The sequence below is a fragment of the Bombus affinis genome, chromosome 4 (genome assembly GCF_024516045.1).
Source record: "Bombus affinis isolate iyBomAffi1 chromosome 4, iyBomAffi1.2, whole genome shotgun sequence".
Classification (NCBI taxonomy): domain Eukaryota; kingdom Metazoa; phylum Arthropoda; class Insecta; order Hymenoptera; family Apidae; genus Bombus; species Bombus affinis.
This window is the reverse complement of record NC_066347.1, coordinates 17,458,804-17,473,823: the sequence shown is the minus strand read 5'-3', so window position 1 is coordinate 17,473,823 and position 15,020 is coordinate 17,458,804. Positions and strand designations below refer to the sequence as shown.

The following is a 15,020-nucleotide window of genomic DNA, read 5'->3' as shown; positions in this document are numbered from 1 at the left end:
AAAGATATTTCTGTTCTCTCGTATCATATGAATTATAATGAATTTTAATGTAAAATACCAAGACACGTTCATGCCAAAGCGAGCGTAACAATACAAAAATTTCTATTTTTTGTAGTCGTTGAGATGTTGACTCGCAACAGCTTTAATTTTACACCATGCATATGCAAAATGTCTCCAAACGACGGACACTGGCTTGTCTTTGAATAAGAAATGCAATTTGCATCACAAAAAGCTGCGACAAACATTTAGATTAGAAAAAGATATCTTTATGAGAAGGCTAGTATGTTACATTTCACTGTTCACATTCGATCTAATAAAAATATGTTATGTAAAATTTGTCAGGGCGTAGCAGCCTTCTGATACTCGATATTTCGCTAGATAATGCAGGGATGTAGCATTTAACTGGTAAAAATAAGTTTTAAAAAATCCGTCAATGATCCAGATTGCACGACTCGCGGCTCTTTGCCTATTCTTTCTTTCAGAAACTTCTTGAAAGTGGAACAGTTCTTACAACTACGTCTTCAAATTACTTCGAACTTTAGTTTTTACTTATAATCCAAAAGCGACCACATTGATTAGACTCAAGATAGTAGGATGCTACTTCAAATTTATGTAGAAGGTTCCACGATCGTTCCACTTAAAAAAAAAAAAAAAGAAAAAAATAAAAGCATATTCGGATAGAAAATTATCAGAGAGACTTTCTGATACAACATTTTACCACAACGACCTGCCCAAGCCCGATTATTTCAGTGAACCGTTCTATACGTAATGTATAATTTAATTTTACAACAGATCGTTTGCTGATAATCTTCCTTCTACATCAACGATATTCCACTGGGAACTTCCGGTATGAGAAATACTGGCCTAACCTTAAGTCGAACTCGATTTGTTCCCTATTTCCATAAATAGGTGGCTAGTAGCCATTTACTACTCAACGTCAAGCCAGAGCCCTCTATGTCGAAGACATTTCCGTACAAGTACACATGTGTACACGTACAATATTGAAATATAAACATATCTATATATATATAGATAGATATATATATAGATATATATGTATGTACATAGAGATCTAGAGACGAGATGGAACTAGACGGAGGGACTCACGCGACAAGCTCGCCGAAGAACCTGATCTTCCTGTGGCAGGTGTCGAGGAGGGAAAGACGCGAGGAGACGGTCGAGCTGGTAGCAGCGCCGTGGTGGACCGGCGTCGGTGGCGCCGACAGGGTCGAGGACGTCGAGGCGGAAGAATCCTGGAGAACGACGCGCGCCGGCGAGCGCAGCATCGCTGTCGTCGTGATCGTCGTGGTTGAAGACGATCTCTTCGGCGCCCCGTCCTCGTGCCCGAGGATCTTTTCACGTACGCTGGGTATGCACCAAATCTTGTTCGGTTCTCATCGAACACCGGCTGCGACACCAATTATCGCCTGGTGTTCTCGTCCTTGGTCAATCCCAACAACTATCCTCAAACTTCACCCCTCCACCGATAACAACTACTCTGTCTCTGTTAATTCTACTCCTTTCTTTTCTCTATTTTTCCTTTCTTTTCCTTTTTCTTTTTTTTTTTTTTTTTTTTGCTTCCGAAAATATTCAAAGTCTTTTTCGATCGAAATTGTCTCACAGTTTCTGTTCGAGCAAACGATTCGTCTTAATGCATTTTTTTAGGACTGTTCGATGAACACGAGGTAATACACACGTTGTAGAGTCGTTGTCTCGCTGGCAGATCCATCTGTTCCGCGCAGAAACATGATCGACGCCATGTCTGTAGTTAGCGTGGCGCCACTATCGGTCCAAGATCAACGAAGAGGGAATCCGGTCGCGGTGACGCGTGCCAAGTCCGTCTCGATTATCATTGAACTTGAGTCGCTCTCGATTCGCGCGAGCTCCAGCTGAACCACAGCTTTCTCTCTCTCTCTCTCTCTCTCTTTCTCTCTCTCACACTCTCTTCTTCTCTCTCGCTCTCTCTCTCTTTCTTTCTCACTTTCACGGTATTCTGGGGGGAACAATCGTTCGCCGACGTCTAAATAAAGAGTCCCCGCTTGCGATTTCGACCGAGAAGATTTTAGTGCACCGTACCGACGGTGCCACTCCAATCTAAGCACATACTCACCCCTAAACGCGTGCTTCCTCGATCGAAATCGAAATCGGGGACACGTTCAAACATCGTTCAAACACCTTTCTACGCGAATTACTGGATTTTTCATTAATCCGGCTAACTTTCGTGATCATATGGCACGATGCATTTCACCGAGCTAGCTTTAAAATGGTTTCGAATAAAACGAGTTTGTACTCGTTGGATGGCGTTTGAGAGGGCTGATAAGAGCGGTTGATGTATCTTCATGGGACGGATTTGTTCATTCGACGCTGGAATTTAATGATCGAAGATGATGCTGTTGTCGTATAAAAATATCGCTTTTGCTAACATTTATGCATGGCATATCGTTGAACGTGAAAGGATTGCGAACAGAGCTTGACGTTATATGTAACATTTGATTATTCGATTGTCAAATGTACGAAGAATCGGGACAGTGATTATGGATGAGATATTTTTCATAACAAAAGTATTTTTGGCCGAATTATTAGAAGAAGAAGCAATGCGTAGGGTAACAGGGAAAAGAAGAAGAAGAATTCTATGTTACTGGCTTGCATTTGTGGAATTCTTCGAAGGCATTTTTATCCTACTTCGAGCAGGTATGAAGTATGCAGAATGAATGGCTCAGGAAAAGTGTCGTGTGAAACGATTACTACATATTTCATTTTTCATATTTCTGCGCAGACATGTGGTTGCAAAATGTAATGGACAAAGCACGAAGATGTCTTGGGATAGCTTCGAACGAATATTCCGCTTGCGAATAACAAAGGAGGACGTAGTATTTATTTCTTTTTTTATATCTTTTGGCAATGCAAAGTATGGGATAAGTAAAAAATCTCGTCAGTTATTTGCATCCGATTTGTTTAAGTTTAGGCTTTTCTATATATATATATATAAAGGAAAAACCTTTTTGTGTGGTGGAATAAGAAATCAGTCAAGAGGATACTCAAATACGTGAGAAAATCAATGATATACCGTATCGACGTGGCAATGAAGGCCGTTTCTAAGATTTTACGTAGACTGGTGCTTTGAGTTAAAAATAACCGCGTTATAAAAATAAATATTTTTAAGACACGTATTTATTGTTCACTTTGAGATGTAAAATATGTCCTAACTTTTGAAATAGCACTTCCTATATATACAATCGGCTTTAAAATAAATTTAAATACATTTTCACTTTGATAACATGATAATCGATAACTGTCAATTGTTGGATTAATTTATACAAATTAAAGAAATTTATTCCAGTAACTCAAATCCTGCCTAAAAGTCCAATTCTAATTATTTCGTTAATATTCAACTCTACCACATTTCAACTCTAACGAACATTTTCGATAAGTTGTCCGAGAATAAGTGAGTTCAGAATTCAGAACGAGTTTCGCGAGGCATCTCTCATTTCAGACAGGACAACGTCCTCTGGAACGATCGCGAGGCTAAAAACGCTTGGGGAGACAAAAGAGAGAAGGTTCGGTTCTCGAAGGCGAACGCGTTCCTTGCCGAAATCGAAACAGGCCACGAGGACGATCGCGATTACGACTGTTCGCTTGCTCGTTTTCTATCCCCCTTCTCTAGGGTAGAAATACGGCGGAATTTTTAGAATATGCGCCACTGGACCATCGCCAAAATTCTCTGTGCAACTGACTCACGGATAGCTCCAAGATCCTCCGAGGATCGCGAGAAGTGTGTTTATATGTCTCTAAACTGAAAGATATTGCGCTACTGACCTTAGAACCGTGTGTGAAACTTTAAGAATTTACGACCTGATTAAAAAATCAAGTTCGATCGAAATAAAGAAAAGAAGAACGGACGGTTGAACGGATGCAGCAGAAACACGTGGATAATATAACTAAATATCGAAATTAAAGTGCTTGTTAAATATAGCGAGATTCAGATATTATCAAAGAAATGAAAGTGTGCGTAGTAAGAAAGAAAGATAGGAAATGCAATAATTGGGTCGAGATTGCTCGATGGCTCTTAGTCGCTTCGTTTGTCCGTATATCGAGATAATCAAATGCTATAAGAGACAAATAGGTAGGATTCAACAGAAATGGCTGTAACAGATGATCTGAAACAACAGCATTCAAGAAGCTATTAGGGTAGCAAGGCCATTGCAATAAAACCACCCCTCGATAGATCTGAAGCTTAATATGGGATAAAGACTGCCGCTGATCAAGGTCCCTAGCTGGTTCGCATATATCGTTATAATCGACAGTTTGACATTTAGACATCACGCGATCTACCATTAATCACCTTGTAAGAATAAATTTGATTTGTACTCATTACCCAGTATCTTTATATTTTTGGAATTTTCTTTCATCTGCTTATCTAATACATATACAGTTGGATTTACATAACAGTTAGAAATAATACTAACATGGCATCACTGCATCATACGATTATTTATTCTCACTCGTCGGAGTAAATTTCAATCGATAGAGCGTCTCTAGTTGCAATCCAATAAACAACCGGTGACCTGATTGAATTAGTCATGAGAACGTAGTTCACACACCACACCCATCTTGCATTCGCGTGTGTTTTAAACAGTCCTTTCGCTGTATCGAGTGAAAAATAGTCTAGCGGTTCGTGCCAATAATATCGGTAAACCTCCCATGTTAACCGAACCTTGGTGTAGACCGCTTCCGGTAAAAGCTTTGGATTTGCTATATGTCGAAAAGGTTTGCAGGAGAAAATATTCGTACGATAACAATATATTATATCAACGTTTTTTTAAATATAATAAATTGTTTTGATGTGTATTTTTAAATATCGAATAAAGTGTGTAGTAATACATATATATATATATAAAAAAAAATAAAAATAAAATACAGAAAGCATCTGCCGTATTTTTCGAACTATTTCCATGGCTTTACACCTGTCATAAATTTCCCACATGATATTTAACAGATTTCACACTGTTAGAATTTCACGGACGGCTTTTGATATTGTACGCTTTGAATATTTGCTATTGCATCGAGTTACCTATGGAAACGGATGAAGTCCCAATATGCGAAGTTAAACTAAATAAAGTTCCGGTTGGTTCGATGGGAAACCGCAATGATGTAACGCGGAAGTATAAATAGAATTACATTCTCGCAGTAAATTAATAACAACGTTTAATTGATGAGTTTTGTGAAACGTGACGTTTCTTCCGTTATCTATTATTTAAAATCGATAGTATAATTTTATGGAATTTTCAACAATTTGTCTCGAAGGGAAAAATTCTTTTGCGAATAAAAGAAAGAAAGATCGGTCTCGCATTTTCACGAGCTTAGACATTTAAGTACATTACCGCGTGAATTATTCCCATAAATATATTGTTAAAAAAACGTGGAGCTGATATTCATATCGCAGAACGTCTGGAAAAGTGTATTCTCACTGAAAGGCTGTTCAAAGCATTCAAATAATTCGCTTTCGTGATTCGAAATCGTGGCACGAATACCCACCCGAACTTCCGGAAATTTATCAACTCCTTACACATTCGCAGGTATATTTCACTGTATAACCAGAGTTCCAAGACCAGATATCATTCTTGGCTGCACCAAATATCAGAAAACTCAACCAATCATTTGAACGTCGCGTGCGTGGGAAGCTTTATATTCCACTCGTCGATATATTTCCATGTTCCTTCGCGTCACTGTTTCAATTCCAACGACTAAAAGATCGTTTTTCGTTACGAGCATAAATAAATATTTCTACGAATCGACCGTGCGTACAGCTGCAAGATTATTTTATAAACGACAAATGTGACTTTTCATGATGTACACTTAATTATTATTTAAGAGAAATATTATGTTCGATTATTCCCGATAAAAAAGTTCTTAACATGTGAGACAAAGTTCGACGTTGTATTATCAAATTTGATAAAAGAAATTATTTTATAAAAAAAAGTTCGAAATAAGAATGAAAGCGATGGAAAATTAGAGCGTGTCAAAGAAATCTTGTTCTTTGATAAAGTTCTGCTTCTTCTGAAAGTACATTAACCTAATTACAAGAAACTGATATCGCGCGAGCGAAACGCAGAAGTTAACCAAGACAATGTCTCATCGGAAGATTTCTCGACCCAGCTGCGTTTAATATTCACGATCCACGACAAACAATCCTCAAGGCATTGAACTACATTAACATGTTCCCTGCCAAATGTCCTATAGTGTTTTTCCTCGCCTTTTCAACAATATACAATATATTTTATTTGACATGATCACTCCAGATGTTCCCATTGCCTCTAGTAGTACGAAAACATATGAGAAAATGGTTAATGAGAAAGTATAATGTTAAAGTCGATAAATTATTTCTGTCAAGATGGCGTCATTTCAGATCTCAAGGTTACCATCCTTTTTTTAGAACGCAACTATGAATATTCTGTCGTATCATAATATGTATTCATGTAAGTACAAGACACTAAAGGTGTATCAATAATATTCTTAGAGGGAACAAACACCTAAATGTTTGTGAATAATTTTCTCAAAATTAATAATCTTCGAACTTTATTGCATATTAGAAATTCCGCCAAAAGAGCGATACCTACTCTATTGATACTGATATTTATATAAACGCGTCTGTGGGAGATCCAATTAAAAAAAAAAAAGAAAAGAAATACGTCAGCAAGCAAATCGTCCGATTTAACGCTAATTCTTCGAGAAAAACATAAGACTGTAAGTTACATACATCTATACCCGAACGGTCGCAACAGTCCCGATTATTTCCTCGGACGTTTCGCGCGATAAAACCAACGAGACATTATTTACGAAGGAAATATGGAGCTTCATAACCGGCCGCACACTGTACCGTAGTTTTCTTTTTTCAGGGTCGACATAATACACAATGGCGTTAGGCAGTACTCGTAATCCGTGGCTTCCGACTTATGTGTGTGAGGAAATAACGAGCGTGCATCGAACGTGCGAGTACACTGGGATCGTAAATTTGGCTCGATTTATTGAGCCCTCAAGCGCGATTAAAGAAATAACCGCCGGGTTCAGAGCATCCGCAATATTTATCGCCTGTTTTCTTGCGCAGTGTGATTTCTTGAGCATTCGATCTAGCAGTACATAGAAGTTTGCTTAATTATTTGGAAAATTGTCAGAGAAAGATACGATCTAGAGAAGAGGGAATTTTCGTATGTACGCGACGATGATACGATATTGATATATCGATTTCTGCTGAGGTAAATTTGCGTTAGTTTGTACAATAGCAATGATTCTTATACTGCTGATAAGTTTTTGCTAAATTAAATTTCATTGCCAGACTGATAGGTAAATGCAATGGTAGTAGAATGATTATTTAACAAAATACTATTCAATGTCGCTGTCGCCGAGCTGATAAGATTAAAAACCACTTGAAAGTAGATACAATAATGAATAATAAACATTTGCATTGAATTATGAAATATGCGTACATCGTGTATGTGATAACGAGATAGTAAACAAAACGAACTAATATTTCACAATATATTTTTAGTATTAACTATAGGATAATATTATAGAATTTGTAATCAACACCCTGTGGCAAACGTATAGAATATTTGATACATATTAGAATTTTGAACAGTACATCGCAACTATATTTCATACGCAAATGCGAAATAAATATTCAAATATTTAAAATTCATAAAATTTGTTAACAGCTATCATATTCATATTGATAACGTCAGGACGACAACAAAAGAAATAAATTTTCGTTTGCAGCGCAAATTTTTTTTTTCATTTTGAAACGATGAAAATTTTACCCCAGCTACGAATATTATTATAAAAAATACAAAATTCGTGCGATCGCATTGCAAGTACGAAAAATAAATATTGGAAAAAAATTAATCGATAGGATGTAATTGGGAGCTTCGCTTATCAACACGTGGAAATGTTCATAAATGTATCGAACACATGCAGTATTTTGAGCACGAATTGTGCGTCATCATTTCCTAGAAATTTTGTACGCACATACGTAACTGTATTTCTTCTAATACGTGACATTTGATAGAACGTTCCACTGTTCTTTCATTCCCCACAAGCTAAATTAAAGCTAAATTACCCCGTATCATTTAGCTTTATCGCGTTATCAACGAATGAAAATTTCAATTCTTTTGGTGAATAATTCAAACGAAGATTAACTTTCATATTATTAATCTATTATCGAAGTTAGTCTTGCAAAAGGAAATGCAAAAAATCAGTGAATGAGATCACACGTAGGTGATCGAATAAATGAATAGGAAGACGTACTATAGTTATTCGATGCATGTTGAAGCGTGCTAACGTGTAGGAGTCGATTTATGAGAATAGATTTGCGTAACACAGTTGTTCACATTGTGGAAAACAAGACTTTGTGTAACGCTCCATATTCGTATTTATCTTTTCGCTCATTTTATAATGTTCTACTCCGTGAATTGAAATTATCATATTTGTCAATAGCTGTATTATTCTCTCGCGCTTTTATTATATTCTACGGCTATGGATCGATGAAATATCGCGAAATAAAAGAAAATAAGATTCCAAGGAATATCGAAACTCTCATAAAAGCGAACGCAGAACGCTCGAGTCTACCTCGACACGTGTTTTCGCCAGACAACACGTGTAAGACTTTCGAATCTCGGTAAAAACGTGGATAGAGAATTTACATAACGAAAGGGAAAACGCGATAAGACGCGTTTTAATGCAGTAATCGTAATTGGATGAAGGGTATTAAAGAACAAGGTTTTTCATAGGCTGTATAAATTAAATCATCGTGGTTTACGTCAGTGAGCGGGCGCGAGCGCGTTTGTTCCGACGAACCGCGCCTTCGTTGCTCGAAACTTTCATCAACGATATACACACGCAAGTATATACATACGCGGATGAAAGACAAACACGAAGGCAGCATCGCAGGGATCAATCGCGCGCCGTCGATCGAAATTTATGCTTAACTGAGCATCTCATTAAAGTGACGTCGTTAAGGCAAGGGAGACGGATAATAAACGTACGTGACTGGCGTCAACAACGTGGCCGACCTCTCCGGTTCTTTCACGGCACTGAAAAACGCTCCAATACCAAGGCGTTCCGTGGCAAATATTGCCTCTTAATTGATTGTAAAATAATGAGTAACTTGGTCGTTGATAGTATGTCCTGTATCGATGATACAGGGTGTTTCGTGTTATTAGGACGCGTATTTTTAAACCTTTGTCATACGAGCTTTTTTAATGGATGCGCGTGTGCAAATATAATAGAATTACTCGACAGTTGTGTATGTACATGTAACTTACTTTTTAGGTGGAGTTTTTCATTGCGTAAATTATAATAGATGTACATAGGTTGGAGTAACAAAGTTACTTATCGCTAGTCCGATTGGATCTAAATTTGTCTTTTAATCTCTTCACTTATAAATTAAAATATGATATTTGCTGGTCTAAAATTTTTAGAAGCGTCGAGTCAATTCAAATTGCACGAAACACCCTCAAACTAAATATGGATACTAGATATGTACTGTAAGAGGAGAGAAACGTATAACGCGTTAAAAATTCAACGACAAACTGAATGGACGAGAGAGTCGTGTATCTGGAGTAGAACAAGTTACGAGTTTCAGTTGCCCAAGGTCGCTATCCCCACCACAACTTAACCATAAATGGTCCAGAGTTTGTTTGGTCTGGCACGTAACTGGATTTCCTTAAGATTTGCGGTCACAGAAGCGAATTTGGAATTTTATGCACGTGAAATGTAAGGAATGGAGGAAGAAAGAGCACGTGGCTTGGATTTATGTAGAAAATCGTAAATGTTGATACGTCACGATTAAAGAGGGAGTTATCCGGTTGTAGAGAGTTAGAGAGTTTCTTGATTGTAGTCAGTTAGTAAACTCTGAAATGGGCACATCGATGAATAATGCTTTGGAAAATAACTGCTGGAGAGAAGTTATCGGTCGAGCACTTTGGTGACTCATGGTTAAATGGCAGAAGCGCAGCTATTCAACGACCAAATTAACATCCGTGGCCTCCATTTTTTTTCCAGTAATGCGTTCCATTATCAAGACCTTCAAGAAATTGTCTCTTTTTTATCTGTATAATGTGCTGTTTAAACGTACAATCTTCAAAACAGTGAATTCGCTAAAAGGAAGTAGATACCATGTTTAATTACTGTTAATAATGGCAATAATGTCCTTAGCATTTAAATGTGAAGGTTTCTTGAGTTATTTCTCGTCTTTCTGTATACGTGTATATGTCGTACTACTTTTTGCATTTCTATGCAACACTTACGATTGTGTGGAATATCCTGTACGCTCCTCGAATTTCACGAGAATAGAGCCGCTTAACTAACAGAAGCTTCTAACCGATTTGCGAATGGAAAAGCACGTCTCAACATCCGTACGCGCGTCTACGATTGCGACTTCGGAGCATTGATATTCATTTTCCACGCTTAATCGAGGACACGTGACGATTAACTAATGAGCCATTGACGGCGACAGTGATGTAAGTCAGTTTCGGTCAGACTCACGTCGTTCGCACGCGAACCATAAAAACAAACTGAATTAGACTGTCATGTCGAGTGCTATTCTGATCGCATTAAAGGAGAATCACATTATTATGTGGAATGTTAGCAAAAGATTGATACACGAATATTTAATAATACAGTCATTAGTATTAAAATGATTTAAAAATACAACAAGATGAAATATAAATTTCTTATTCAGATGTGTCGAATTAAAACGTTTAAATCATAGAACTGATTACCTATACAAATTTCTCTCTCAGGGTAAGCAATGTCCCTATTTCGATCAATCTTCTTCAATGGGTTTTGGAGATACAGTTTCGACGACATTTCGATGAATTATCGTTCTCCCCTCGAACGTTTCATTTTTCACTGGTCACGGCCTCGAGAATTGTCCCGATCAGTCGAGCAGAAAGAAGTTTCTACTTATTCGCGTGACAATGTCGCTTGACTGTGATCTTTCGATGAAGAAATATTTAGAAAGAGGAAGAAAACACGAGGTAAATATGAGGAAAAATTGAACATTTCTTAAATATTCGACCAAAATATTTAATCCCCGACAGAATCAAAATGCAAAAGCTTAAAAGAATGTCAAAGAAAATTATTAGGAAATCCATAGCGGATATCTCAATCTATCCTTCTCGTAATCTAGGATAAGTTACACATATATATACAGCAAAATTTCAATTTCACAGAGATCTAATTAAAATTTGAGTCCCCTCTATTCATAAATAACTGTGTTACGACGGGGGATCCGAGAGAACGTAAAAATCCTAAATTTAAAATATAACGAAGTCACGTTCTTATTACGAAACCAATCCACGTCACGAGCCATAGTAGAATTCATTCGAATTATTGTTATACTATCCATTTGAAACACCCTGCATATTTACTTTAATTTCTATCTGTTCGTTGATTTTCTAGTGAAATTATATTTGAACTTCCTGTTCAGAATTTTTCTAGTCAAATTTCAATCAATTTATCGATCATCGTTCGATTGCTAGAAAACAAAAGATTCGCATAAGTCATACGCTTTAACCATTCCTCTATTAGAGTTAGGCTCACGTTCCATGCGCTCTAAACTTTAGTTACGTAACATCCCCGAGACTTTCGTTCTAACGACATCGAAAGAACCGCAATAATACACACTTTCAAATGTGCAAACATTAAAAGCGTTATCAGAAACCGCACACATCACACGTTACAATCCAATAAGCTTCGATAAATCACCACCGTCATCACGTATTGCTGTACCCTTAACGATCTTTCGTACTGGTCACAGAGAGGAAAAAGAAATCGATATTTACACAGGATTATTTATAACAGGGCTAATTTTAAAAACGTGATTCAAGTTTCGAGTAAAAACGACAGCTATCTCAGCAACGTTCGTCGTTTTCCTAGGCGTGGAAGGACAGTGAAACTTTCTCCGGATTATATGCGACCGGTGTCAGCCACGAGTCTAAGTAGAGAAATTGAAGAAGAGCACGGCTCGAGAACGCTGCGTCTTCTAGGGGTCTTTTCACGGCTCCAGACTTGCCCTGATTTAGATTATGAAACCAACAGAAGGTGTTGAAGCGTTTCATGTTAAGCTCGTTGCTGTGATGTTAGCATTTTCTTCTGTTAGTTACATATCTGAAAATATTTAATCATCACCTCGTTTCTCCTGTGTAATATGTCGTATAAGTATACAATTTCGAATTATACATCTGACATTTCGGATTTCTTCGATCTTAAACTTTTAATTGCAGGTATCGAATAAGAGGAGCTCGCTTTCAACTTTCATTTTATTTACGCCAATAAATCTCTAAGTATCTTTTTTGATTTTGTAATCCGCAAGCGTTTCCCATTTACTTCCGTAGTGTTTTAAGGTAAATTCAAAAATATTCTACGGACACAATTTCCTCCTGCTACAATTTCGTTTTATATCCTTTGTAAATAGTTTCGCATAATCCATGCATAACCCACGGGGGTCGTGTAACGTAGATTCACATAACGTTGGAACGTAACGCGTGCGTGCTATGTTCCAATCGAAGAAACAAAGATTTCAACGTGGAATTTTACTTTTTACGAAGATCACCAACTAAAAATCCCTATTATCTTGGATCGTGTTTATACTTTTGTGGGTCACTCCAATTTCAGTGTAAAAGAACCATTTTCTCCGAACATGATCCGTTCCCCTAACAGAAGATCGAAACGATAGTTTGTCTTAAACCGTTAGACTATCTACTCTTCAACTTTGGTCTGTCGTAAACGTTCTTTGTCTAAAATAAATCGTCGAGTCTTCTTTGTTTGAAATAAGTCCGCGGTCTTTAACGACGTTGGTGCCACTTAGAACATTTCTTGCGATGGAGAAGCTTCGAGGAATGCGAACAATCCTAAAACTTTCCAAACAAACGCATAGATGATGTCTATTGCAGATCGATAATTCCAAAAATAAAAAGGCAGTTTCCGTTTTGTTTCAAATCCTTTATATCCTTGTAAAAAAAAAAAAAAAGAAAAAAGGAAACAGAAAATGTAACTTTCATTGTGATTAGATTTTAATTATCTTCGACTTTGATTATATCTTTCTCTTGTGATCTTCAGTTGTATTTAATGGGGAAGGAAAAATTGAAGATAGTCGGCGGCATTTTCAATTGAAATAGGATGAAACGGAATAAGTTTGAAGCAACGCAAACGAGAAAGTAACTCGTAGCCTTCAAAAATGATTTAATTCACGGCGATATTCTCGTCCGCTGAAACGGCAGCGAAAGAGAAATCGAGTCCCGTAGAAATTCGATTCTAAGTTAAGAATACGGTGGCATAGAAGTTCGCTTGCATCCCTTTACCATGAAATTACCGGGAAATTGCTTCGGCGCGCTCGACTCGATGACTGCTCAAACAACGTTTCGTGTCCCATCTTTTTCTCCTAGTTTTGCACTTTAACCGACGCGCCATTATGAGAATCAAAAAGAATGAAATCTTCATTACAGAGGATTTTTCGCAAAAAATAAAGATATATCCCATATAGATATAAAGATATTCCCATAAAGTGAGGAAATCGAGTGTACCGGTAAATAAATAGAACGTGCGCAGAGAAAGAAAAACATTATCAGCGTAACTTGGACCACAGGCGATATATTTTCGGCAAAGGCGGCCATAGCGAAAAGGTTAATTATGTTACTCGGTAAAATGACGTTAGGAAGGTAAAGTAAACCTTTTAGTTAACAGGAAATATTAAAATTGGATTTAACTAACAAGCTTTAGACTCACTGAATGCACTTTGCTCGGCACCCTGTTTGGAAATTACGCGTTACGCCAACTTGTATATTCGATTCTACATACTCGATTCGGTATGAACGTAATATGAAGAAAAAACATACAGGAACATGTAGAAAGCAACGACGATAAGCGATATTTTAAACGTAGAATAGAATTGTTCCACCTGGCATTTGGAAAAAATTGATTTTGAAAATTCGAATTTCGTTCAAAAGAGAAGAGCGTTGTCCTTCGTCTTTCGCTATGGAAAGTATCGCCAGGAATACGCTCATTACACGAGAAGGTAAATCTGCCTTAACCACTACGGCTACGTCAACGCGAAACAATGCAACGACTTTACCGAGGACGATGATAAACTGAAACGCTCATCGTTGCGTTTCTTAAGAACTTCTGAAAGACAAACGCGCGATCTAGTTTGCGAAACGGGTTATAGCGCGACAAACAACGGAAGGTATACCTACTACTTCACGTCGACACTGAAGAGCACGTCAGACCTCTGATAAAAACTTGAATTCCCTTTTACAAATATTTGCCTTCTCGCGAAACGCGGATCTCTCGCGAGAAGTTTCAACTTTGCTTTAACACGTTCTCTGCTGCGTGGGTTGTCTACGCCCCATATCGAACTTCTCATTCAGAACGATATTTCCAACTTCCTTGCTAAATCTGACCCAGAATATTTCTTTTAATCGTGCGCTGATTGCTTGAACATTAATAATTATTCGTTCCCTGCAAACTTACGATTCTTTCTTTTTTTTTTGCGTATGATTTTTATAATTTTACAAATACGAGACATATGTTATAGGAAAAATTAATAGGTTGAAGAACGTGATATCAATTGCCGTGATCTATGTGGCGCGAACGAAGAATGATCAAAAATCGGCACGGCGGACGATGTATTAGCTTCGCTGTCACGCTCAATGGTGTCAGTAGACTTGTCACATTTCGCGAATCTTCAGATGGACCGAGACTGGAACGTGTTTATTGGATGGTCGCATTTCGATATGAGAAAGAAGAAATCCTGATATTTACGACATCGATATTGTCGATATCGAGGCATACCAATCAGAAAGATATACGTCTTCGATTTCGGAAAGAAAATTGCGTGGGAGACAATGAAACAGTGAAATATTCTAAAGAAATCGCGTTTTTCTAATTAATTTATCGATTAAGAATGAATAATTCTCGACATGACGTAAAACAGTAGCGGTTTAAAGAATTTTGCTTAACTTTAA

At 37.4% G+C, this 15,020-nt stretch overlaps 1 protein-coding gene across 7 annotated transcripts in view; it reads right to left on the bottom strand.

Annotated features, from left to right (window-relative positions):
• Positions 1-15,020, bottom strand: part of LOC126915677 (MOB kinase activator-like 2) — a 64,510-nt gene that overhangs the window by 13,367 nt on the left and 36,123 nt on the right. For 4 of the 7 annotated variants that reach the window (XM_050720558.1, XM_050720560.1, XM_050720556.1 and 1 more), the window contains exon 2: positions 1,108-1,729. The exons of 2 other annotated variants lie outside the window; for them this stretch is intronic. In XM_050720558.1, the coding sequence (XP_050576515.1) occupies positions 1,108-1,286 (179 nt within the window). In that variant the 5' untranslated portion in view covers positions 1,287-1,729. Of the gene's footprint in view, positions 1-1,107; positions 1,744-15,020 lie in introns of those variants that run through there. One more of the 7 variants, XM_050720559.1, reaches the window with a different exon arrangement.